Below are 11,887 nucleotides of genomic sequence, written 5' to 3' on the forward strand. Positions count from 1 at the left end.
AATTCCTTTCTTCAACAAATTCCCTTTCCCGGCACAATAGAACATATCCAACGTTGAAAATCGCGGACCAACGCCACCGCCCCCCCCCAAAAGAAACCCTTCCCGAAGACTGCAAGGGAATCTACACACATACGTACAAATGATGTGCGCATAATGTATACGTCAACATCGATATCTAAACGGTACTAAGCAAAACCCATCTAAACAATAGTAGCTATGCAAACCCATCCATAGAGTACTAAAGGCCCCTTCATACAAGAAGCCGAATCAACCAGAACGCCGTCAGAATGAATATTCTTTGTATATTCCTGGATATTCGTAGTGTATTCTAGAAGTTCTCACTTCGTTCCAGATATTTCTGCCCATTCTTTCGAGGTGCATTTGAGGTGGATGGATACTGAATTCGCGACCGGCATTCAAAGTGCATTCTAACTGCAGTATGATCACATTTTACGGCATTCCAAATTTTTCAAAACAGTCTGATCTCATTCAATGGACAAACTAAACAGCAAGCCACTTCAAATCCTTCCAGCATGTGGCCAAATGGAATGTAATGAGAATATCTAGAACGCACTTCATCATCATCACCATCATCATCGTTCATCCTCGTGTGAGGTGAAGCAGACGAAGTTAGTCCTCCAGAACTGCTTGTCCTTCATTGCAGAGAGTAGCCCTTACCCTTCCAGCCCTGTTTCGACCACAATGAGTTTCTTAAGAGTTGTACTTGGGTGGCCAACCCTTCTCTTTGCGTCGGTGGACCACAACGAGAGTCTTCCAGCTGGTTCATTGCAACGAGCGACATGACCCGCAAGGCATAGTCGACGCTGCTTCACTTTTGAAGAGACTTTTGGTAGTGATCCATACAACTGTGTGTTTGTAGTGTGTTTCCACCATGGACAGTTGTAGACTACACGAAGCATCCTCGTATATGTGCCATTGAGTTTATGGAGTTGTGACCTAGTCATAAGCTAAGATTCAGAACCGTACAAACGAATTGTTTCAATACATGTCTGAAAGAGTTTTGTCTTGGTCTGCTTTCTGATGGGGGATTTCCAAACTCTGTGTAATGACTGAAGGGCACTCCATGCCAAGGCTATCCTAACATTCATATCATGACCATTATCAGTGAAACCTCCTAAGTATTTGAAGTCGGTGACCTGCTCAATTGAGGTACCGTCAGATGTTAAAAGCAGACTAGGAGTTGTTGGATTTAAGTGCATAAACTTAGTTTTAGAAGCATTGAGGTATAACCCTATTTTTTGGCAGGCGGTTTCAACTTTAGTGAGAAGGTTTTGTGCAAGTTCTATTGAATTTTCCAACAAATCAATGTCATCAACAAAATCTAAATCAGGTAGGGTTTCAGCCGGGTGACGTCGGCTTCGTCTGCGTCGGAGTGTTAGTCCCTCCGATTCAGATATCGAAGACCGCAATGCATAATCGAGACATATAATGAAGAGAAAGGGTGCCAATGGGTCACCCTGAAGGACGCCGGTATTGATGCTGAATGCATCAGTTTCTCCCTCAGGAGTGATTACCACAGCAGTGGTGTCCTCATACATGGCACGTTCAGCACTTACGACATCCGACGGAATCCCGTAAGCTTCCAGTATTTGGAACATTTTGGAGCGATTTATGGAGTCGAATGCTTTGCAGAAGTCAAAGAATACGAGCAAAGCTTCTTTGGCAAAGTTTTTCAACTCCTCGACAATGCGCCTAAGCGCGAGAATGTGAGAGTTGGTTGATCTTCCTTGGCGGAAGCAATTTTGGTTTGGACGCAACACTTGGTCAATGACAGGACAAATTCTGTTAAGTAAACAGCGGTTATAAATTGAGGATACGATTTGTGACAAAGAGATACCTCTGTAGTTGTCTGGTTGCCTTAAGTCCCCTTTCTTAGGGATTGGAATAATACCAGACATGCCCCATTCACCTCTACCGAGAACCAGTGCAGGCGTGGCGAGCCGCACTTACACCATTGGAGCCTAAAGTCAAGCATGACGAAGCTTGGCCCCAGGACAATCCACTACAAATACCCAAAAATAGACAAAGAAAAGTTATTTTGTCAGCATTTCGGCTCATTCCTTCACGTGTGAAGGGGATGTAAGGACCATTTGAAATTCCCACTCGAATGTGGCACGAATTTTGCAAATTCTTTATTTCTGCTTGATTCCTGCTATACTTCAGTTTCAGTGTGAAGACCCTATAAGCAAAACGCTAAGGGGACACGTGCACATGCGTATATTAGATATTATTGTCGAGCAGTTACTTCCTGTTTTCGTTATTTGCCTCTAAATTGGAAATTTGCAAAACATCCGGATTATATCGTCTGACATATCACGCGTCGTCCTTGTATTTCCGTTTATCCCCATTAGGATATAGATTAGGTTAACTACAACCTTGTACCATTGATAGGCTGACTATTGAGTTACCCAGTCGTTTTATATTAGCTAGACCAGTCGTGACTAGGCCTCTAGACGTTTTGTTGAATTGTCCGGTTGCGAATTTGAGGCAACGCTAGTCCTTTATCCACAGGGTAACCTATATCCGTTGTTTCTTCAAACAGGGTATTTACATGCATATCGACGGAAGGGGTTTTCAAACTGTAATATTTTCAAAAATATTGCTGTTATTTTCAAAACATTGCACTGACCGTTGTCTTGATATTTCGAAAATACAGGGGAAAAGAACGGATATAGGTTACCCCGCGGATAAAAGTGAACTATCGTAACTATAGCAAAGACAACACTGGTCTTCATGTAGGTCCTCAAGGGTGATATGCAGCACTGGTGAGGGGTTAGTTTGTAATAAACATTCAATAAGTTCGAGGCCTTACCCAGAAATAAGGTACGCAAGTCAAATATCGGCTAGGTACCCATTTTCACACAAGTGAACTCGGAGAATTCGTGTCAAGTGCATTTACCAAGGGCAAAACGTCAGAGCATATCGAGGGACTCGATTCAAGGACCTCTGGGCTTTGATTCAAACACAAAGCTGTTACGCGACGCGAAGCCACTAGTTCATGTTTAGCACGCCCAATGGTACCCAGCTGCAGAACCCCAACCAACACACTTCCACTTATCATAACGTGTTCTGAACAATGGTTGTAATAACCATAACACAAAACACTTTAATGAGTTGTTACTCTGTGACCGGAGGGTAACCTCCGTCGACAGAGTATTGTTGTTGGTGGATTAGACGAGTGGTACCGGTCGCACCTGTATCACTATGTTCCGTTTTCTGCATTAGTATGTAGTCTGGCATGTCCTCTGCACGCAACTGGTTCTTGGACTGGTACTTGGATATTTATCTCTTCTTGCTTGCACTCTTATCTATTAAGATTTACAGAAATGTTCTCAGAGGATCCGGCTTGTTTCGGTGTCAGTTATCCACTGTGAAGCTGTGTTTTTCCCATTTGGTATTGTTATTTTGTGACGCTGATTTTGCTGTTGATACCCATAGGGTTGTGTTTGTCAGATTTGGCAGTAATAGGTTAAAACGTTAGCGTTCAAGTACGATTTTGGTATAAGTCGATGTGATGTGTTCTGTATTAGATATAAACACCATGTCACACACCACAGAAAACAACACAACAGACATAAACCATAATTACGTCACAGAGTATGTTACCTACGGTCACTTGTTCTGTTTGAGCTTTCTAAATTTTATATAAAATGCCTCCAAGCACCATGCATAAGCACCGGTTTCATACAACAAAACGTAATATCTGTATGTGTACACGCAAAGATAGTCAGATAGCGAAAAATCGGATGTCTAAAACATCAATGCGTAAGATGGGGGCGTTCAAGGTAACACCTTGCAGTGCGAGGGCGAGCGTTTATGGATAAAGTGAACCAATGACGTACCACAAAACAGATTGCCGCAAGTCAGAATTGAAGTTCTATTTGTGCACAGGTTGTCAGATTTTCTTTCAGGGCCTATTCTACATGACCTACCTATCACAGATGGTAGATGCAATCAAACTTAGACATTTTTACACTTTGATGTCAGAGCATAAGGGTGCTCTCGTGAAGAAGTCAATTTTGATGGCAAAGAGGGTTTTTTTCTGAAGTACTTGTCCAATATGATTAGACCACGGATGAAAGGAGGAAGATAAATGGTATAGGGCATACGTCACATGGCTTTGTGGCATATGTTTGATAGATGATTGATTCATCATTTTACCGAGTTCACTTGTGGAAAATCATAGAGAACACACAACAAAGAGATTGTCTGTGAGCAGCATATCATGAAACAAGTCATGTAAAATTGTACACCATGGGAAGTGGGGAACTTTAGTTACAAATACATCAGTTTCTCTTTGATTTATGTTTTACACAACAAGTTACTTCTCTTTTGTATATATGATTTGGATGGTTCACCATTTTGTTGATGTGTTGTAATGTTATTTGTGAATTTAAAAAAAAATAAAAAAAAAATTTTAAAAAATAATAAAAAAAATGAAAAAAAATAAAAAAAATTGTACTGCCTGTATACGTAGTAATCATGGCAGTTGTTGATCACGGGTCTCAGTGGCAAGTGTGCAGATGTTGACACACTGGCAACACCAAATCCGTAGGTGTTTTTTGGCACCTTTAGACAGATTAGCCGTGAGGCTCGGTGGGCGTCACTCCACCGTCATGGGGGCAGGGGCATGGCGAGTTTAGAACTCAGGACCTTCTGATTCTGACTCCAATGCTCTAGCCGTTGCGCCACACAGACACCCCTGTGTTGATTACTTACGACGTCAAAGGATGGCTTTTTAACATTGCGTGAATGCTTTCGACACAAATTACCATACCTACCGTGTACATTCTGAAATAATGTTGTGTATTCTTCTTAACATTTTGTTTTTGTTTCGGAATTCTGGCCTCTCTTGTCTGCATTTGGGAACTTGTAAAACCATGTTGAGCAGCCCAAGTAATATTTTGTTAACTTAAGTTTTCAAAGGATTGAATTCTTGTTACTAGTGGGTACTACAAGATCCTTGTAGTGCCCAGTAGCACATGGGGCAGAAAGTTTCTGAATTCTGGCCTTTCTTGTCTGCATTCGGGAAATTGTATAACCATGTTGAGCAGCTCCAAAATATCTTTTGACTAAAGTTTTCAAAGGATTTGATTCTTGTTACTACTGGGTACTACAATATTCTTGTAGTACCCAGTAGTACAAGGATCAAGTTTCCTGGCTGTTTCCGTAGCAGGGTACAGTTTTACAGGGAGGGGTTGCAATCCCTTCAGTGTCTCCTTCAACGTGCTCGCGACAAGCAGATCCTTACAGTACCCAGTAGTACATGCAGCAGAAAATTTCCTTGCTGTTTCAGTTGCGGGGTACATTTTATACAGGGAGGGGTTTCTATCCTTTAAGATTCCCCTTCAACGTGCTCGCGACAAGCACCTTCTCGAACTCAGGACCATCATTCTAACACGGTTGCACTGCCCTGGCCGAGATGCCTAACTAAGATTTTTTTTCTATTTGCTTTTGGACAGATGGGCACAATGTGGTACTGCACTCAATTGTTGAAACTTATATTAACAGTGTCACACACGGAGTACAGATATAAGGTAAAAAGTTACCATTTTCACACCTGGGTGAAGTAAGGAAGGTCGTGTAAAGTGCCTTTCCCAAGGGCACAACAAGGGCAAACTAGGATTGAACCGGGGTCTAAAATTACCAACGAATTAGAAACAGGAGCTCAACTGCTCGACTGCTAACGGTTTATCTAGAGGGACATCCCTGGTTTAAGAGAATAGTAATGAGATATCATGACGCTAAGCAGAGGTGGCGTACCGCAGTTCAGTTGAGACAGTGGATAATATAACCCATATCCAAAAACATGATGATCTGAATGGTTCATCAATATATGTATAGAATCCAAAAGGATCATAGAATTACTGTGTAAAGTGATGTACTCCTTCGAGCGGTAAAATATGCATCAGCTATTCTTTCTGGGTGAGAATAGCTTGCTTAAGCTGGATGTAAAACTTCGTCTTATCCATTGAGACCCTGAAGTTTTCCGGTTGTAGAAACCTGGCAAGGTGTCATGATGTCAGCCCGCCTGCGGCAATCTAAGAATCCGCTCGTTTCTTAAGGATGTAAACGAGATCTGTTGAGCCACATGTGTTCAATAAGTAGACTTCCATCTCCGGGAGTTAGTGGAAAGTTTTGGCACAAAAGATCACGTAAGATCACTCCCTTTACTGATTTTGGAGGCTGTGTATGGTGGTTTATGCCCTTCGCCAAAATTGGTGAGGCCACGTAGACTTAAATTTATAGTTTATGATTTTACATCCTCTGGAAAAAAACAAAAATAATGCGCGAAGGCGTAAAAAAGAATCCAGGAAAAAATACTGCTAAACCACAAGACTAGACATCCAGTTCATTCTTTCCCAGTCTTGGTTCGTCTTATGTTCACTTCGAGTAAGACTGTAAGACACAATCGTCACCATTTCAATCATGTTTATATTGCCATTCTTGTTTAAAGTGATGAAATGGCCATGTACCATAGAGAGCAGATCCTCTGGTAAGGATAAGATTTTGTTTGACCAGGGGTGCTTTTAAGTGACATATGAACAGGCGAAAATGAATGCTCGCGCGGATGTCATCCAAACATTAAGTAAGTGTGACCTAACAAACGTTATCACCACGAGTAAGACGGTTGCGGTGTTTATATAAGCACGTGTTAGACTAGAAATGGTCGTTTTTGTGACGTTTTATATATTCATACCTTTCTTATGAAACATAAAAAGATTGTTGATTGTCATTTGTAGCCCACATTGCTTGTAAAATATTGTATACATCTAAAAATGACTGTAACAAACGTTACCATTGTTCGATGCTCTTTACGTTATCTATCTGATCTCGTGTAAAAAAGCTGTCCCCTTTTTTAACGACCCTAGTTACGCACTCTTATACCATAATGATTTAACCAAAACTGTCAATCATTTCGAAGACAAAGGGTATCAAGAATGTACTACTGTAACAAACGTTACCGGTAACAAACATTACATGACTGTCCGTAACCTATTAGTCGAAAAAAACAGAGATAAGTTGAATTTTTGTCGTTAGTTTGGCTATCGTTGATAGAGAAATTTTCTAAACAGTCAAACAGGTTTTATTTTTTCGAACCTAAAATCAATATTTGGTACATTTCAATGAGAACGTGCCAAATGGGATAGTTCTGTGAACTCGTGCAATCAAATAATGAAATAATCTGTTATCAACCAGATCTTATATGATGTTGTTTCTCGGTGCGTTGCTCCTGATCATGATATGATCTAACACCTACCACAGTTATGTTACACCTTAGCTTCAGAAAAGTTGTTCCAATACATACATGTAGGTCGTCAAATTATGAGCAGTTTAAGGCGTTAGCATGAAAGTTCATCTGTGATGGCAAATGACATTATGAAATTATGAAAGAAAACTTTATCTTCAAATAAATAGGGACGTCCTGTGTGTAGATGGTGTTCAGCACCAAGGACAGGTATGTTTGCATGTGTGTAGATGGTGTTCAGCACCAAGGACAGTTGTGTTTGCTTGTGTGTAGATGGTGTTCAGCACCAAGGACAGTTGTGTTTGCTTGTGTGTAGATGGTGTTCAGCACCAAGGACAGTTGTGTTTGCTTGTGTGTAGATGGTGTTCAGCACCAAGGACTGGTACGTTTGCTTGTGTGTAGATGGTGTTCAGCACCAAGGACAGGTACGTTTGCTTGTGTGTCAGAAATCTTGAAATAGAATTAATATCTATGCATACGTAAAGTGTTTCGCATTCCGCCTTTCCATTACTTTTTCCTGACTTATATGTTTTGAATTTGTCCATAAATGTTTAAGTTTCGACGCAAATATCTGTATCTGTATCAATATAGCCGGTATAACTGCCTTTCTTCGTAACACACCAGCTTCACAGGCATGCGGCGCGGCAACATTTGGTTGTATTACACTAAACGACCGGTCATACCTAAATTTTGTACATCTATCTGCAAGAGTCCTTAAAAGTATTCAGTGAAGAATCTCCCACTGTGTTTGATGATAAAAAATTCCACTCTACGACAGTTCTGGGGAAATGCGAGTTTTTGAACACATCAATCCTAGGTTGGTAACTCTGGTTCTTGCAGGCATGATTATTTCTTGTTCTTTTTGAGCTGGAATTAGATACTTATCAGTCGGTACGTGAAATATACTTAGTTTTCTATGGCACTTCCAGGTCCTGCCTACCTGCCTAAGTACCAAGTAGGAAGTACAAATCGCCAAATTTAGAACTCGGCAACCTAGCGGGATAGAATTCTGGCGCAATATGTTATGCGTATTGTTTCATGCTATAGCTATCAGTTTCATCGATTGTCTGTATGCGACAGCGTTGAAATAAGTTGCTATCTTCCGCGCAGTGCTATATTTTCCTTGTCTTGAAGCAAATAAATGAGAATTGCAAGAATTCTTTACATTGCCTTGAGTCCTGCTGAAACACCTGAATGATAAACCTTACTGTAGCTCTCGATAAGTGTGGTGGGTTCTTACACGTGCTCGAGATGTGGCTCTCCTCACACAAGAGATCATTTAACGCCCCCCCCCTCCACTGGACATCTGGAAAGTGCAGCTAAGGCTGACAGGGCTATTCCAGTCTAAATAAAGGTGATTGGTTGATTGATTGATTGATTGATTGATTGATTGATTGATTGATTGATTGATTGATTGATTGAACTTCCTATCCGAGTAAAGTGGGAAAATTCGTGTTAACGGTCTTTTGTAGGAGAAGAACATCAGGGCATATTTTTGGTTCCGAACCCAGGATATCATGGCGCCATGCGATGTCACGTTTACCTACATAATAATGCTCATGTCATTACCTAGATGGAGTACTTCCAGCACATATATGTTTAACTTAGATATTCATTTTGACTTGCATCATACAAATATCAGTGTCACTTTTATGGAGACTGTATGTGTATGCACGATCCTGAAAGCCTGCCGATCGTATGATCAATGTACGATATTATTACTTTGAAGGATATGATAGAATAGGGTACATTATAGGATATGATATGATAGAGTAGGGTACACTGTGGGATATGATATGATAGGATAGGATATTTCAAATTTCATTGTACATGGGAAACGCATCGTGAGCAAAAATACTTAGATAAACATAGATGTACTTTTTACACTGGAATTCTAGTTATACGGAGTTTCTATTTTCTAAATTTTACATTCAGATGTTTCTCCTAGTTTGTTAGGAGAATTTACGTCAAAAATATACTTTTCAATTTGTCTTTACGTCATTTGAACACATCCGAGTGCACATGCCGGCATAGAATCATTTTTCAAAGGACTATGGAGGCCGTACACTAGTTAAAACGATTGAAGAAAGGTTGCTTTTATAACAGATAATCATAACAGATATGACAGAACTATGAAAGAGTGTTTTCCATGTCAGGGAATAATTTCATTACTACGGTTGGAAAATCACTAGGAAACAATGTCCTTTAGCAACCATGATCTACAGTATATGTACAGCCCTTCCCAAGTACATTATGGTTATTTCCTAGTACCGTCACTGAGTGGAATTCGTTGCCATCAAGTACAGTAGGCGGATTCACAATAGAAAGCTTCAAACAACATTTACAGTATGACTGCCCCATCCATGAAATCCTTCAGGGATAAGGTGTCAAATCTACACTAACAGTTACAGTAGACCCCCCCAAGACATGCCATTATCTGAAGCTACAACAGACAACCTTCTGTACCAGCACCTCTGTTAAGAGTGACAGAAACATCAACAAGATGATGGTGGTGGGCACCTAAACACTACGAAGAAGAAGAAGCTGGAATTGCCCTGAGGAAGGTGACAGACTCTAACGGAAACGTGGGAAGTTAATTGTATATAGATCCTAGTTGGGAATAAAGAATCTTGTTATCCGTTGCTTTTATGATCATATTTGCCAAAGGCCATGGCGTTTTGATTTCTGCAGTAATGTTACTTTTTTCTGTAGACCCACCAACTGTTGATACGAAGATTTTGATTTGTCGTATGAAGATATCTTCAATACGCCTTGAGCTCTTAACAAAGCCTTAAGAGAACATGATTCTTGATATGCGTCACTAATCAACCTTTTTTCTAGCTGCATGCACAGAAAAGGCTAAAGAATCTATCTTCAAGCTGACATTGTCTTATTTTTGTCTCCTATTGGACTATCTAAAATTTGTGTTCACCTCATTTACATATCGACTGTTACTTTTGGTTAACTATTTTGGTTAGACTACATGTCTTTCAGTCACCGACGAAAGGTTGTGGATGCTTTTTCAAACGTCTGATAGCTTGAAATATATAAACCCAGTTGCTTGAGTAACTGGCTACCTTGCATGTCATATTACAGGGATGTCTAACCGCCATTGACGCAAGGCAAAGAATCGTTGGTAATGACAAGAGTACCACTTTGGTGAAACGAAATGAAACAAAAAAACACCTACTTTTCTGGATGAACATGTTCTCCCTTGGTTCCCTGTAGTTCTCTTCGCTTCTGGTTCCGCCCTGACGGCTGACGCTTGCCTGCTCTTCTCTGCTCTCAGATCTACAGGCTGAAGGCCTCCACTTTATGAGTACGACTTAGCCCACGTCCGCTTTCTGGTTCCGGCAAACGTGCCCACTCCCTCTGATCCTCCTCTCACTTTATCCGATGATCAATCAAGAGAGAGAGGTTAAGAAATACTTACGTAGGACTGATCTATTGCACCCTATGTACTCAAGCTAACTGCCGCAGAAAAAATAAAACCCTTCTTTCTTCATACACCCTAAGGGTGGGGGTGATACGCTGTTATGAAAATCTATTCTAATGAGATGCGGTTCTCACCGACGCCTACGACACAAGCAGGAAATGCCATTAACGGTTAGAAGTTGAAGATGTCACTTTGCACGCACATCCGTCACATTAAACATGGTGTACGTCACCTTTCTTCTCATTTTCATCCTTAAATTGGCGGTTTAGATGCAAGCAGCGAATCTTGAGAGAGAATTTCAAGAGCATCCACATGTGCAGTGCTAAATGACTGGGTGATTCCACGCACTAAGATCTGAACAGGAATCCTTTTGGGCACTTTGTTGTTCTGTACGTAAAAATGTTGAACGTATGACTTACCTCGCGTCAATTATGTCTTCGTAGAAATCTATAGCTTATCATATCACTTTCATAGAACTTTTTTAATCTTCCACCTTTTATATACATTATACTTAGAATGTTGTGACGGGGAATAGTTTAAACCGCCTTCGTAGAAATGTATTAGATAAAAGTCAATTGACAAATTTTAGAGCGTTGATTACTATAAAATTAAGGCGATACATCATCACATCAGGATGGGATTGACAGTCGCATATCCCTCGTTAAGCACAATTAAGTTTGATTTTCTATTTTTATATCATTATATATACATGTGTTGATAACCTTTTAATAGCTAATTGTCTTATCCATCTAGTTATATTTCCTATTATACTAATGCATAAAACGTTGGCTAACTATGTAAATATGCTTGTTTATGAGAAACATTTGCAGTTATGAACCTATTAATTTGACAAAGAGAAATATACATATATGATGATTAAGTCAAGGATATGTTATTTGTATTGTTGGAAATATATAGTAGCGCAAATGTCAAGTTAGTCTTACTACAAATGTTTAAATCTATATATGCCGGTATAGCTATAGGGTATTTAGACAGCTATTATATATGTACTAAATTATTAAATCAAAATTTTCATTTTTTCTGGCAATCTTGCCATCAGTAGCACATTCAACGATCTAGGGACTACTTACTAAATGTTTTCAAATTGTAATGCGTTAGATACTTCTAAGATATTAGTATTGGTTAATTCACTCTTACTGCTCAATGTTTCTCAACACTAT

General features: G+C 40.0%; 1 protein-coding gene across 1 annotated transcript in view; it reads right to left on the bottom strand.

Annotated features, from left to right (window-relative positions):
* LOC118403488 overlaps positions 1-10,767 on the bottom strand; it is a 13,064-nt gene extending 2,297 nt beyond the window's left edge. Inside the window, exon 1 of the mRNA XM_035802210.1 lies at positions 10,461-10,767. Coding sequence (XP_035658103.1) covers positions 10,461-10,476 — 16 coding nt within the window. The 5' untranslated portion in view covers positions 10,477-10,767. The remainder of the gene's footprint in view (positions 1-10,460) is intronic.
* Positions 10,768-11,887: the final 1,120 nt, after the last annotated feature.

This window comes from Branchiostoma floridae, chromosome 16 (assembly GCF_000003815.2).
Source record: "Branchiostoma floridae strain S238N-H82 chromosome 16, Bfl_VNyyK, whole genome shotgun sequence".
Taxonomy (NCBI): Eukaryota; Metazoa; Chordata; class Leptocardii; order Amphioxiformes; family Branchiostomatidae; genus Branchiostoma; species Branchiostoma floridae.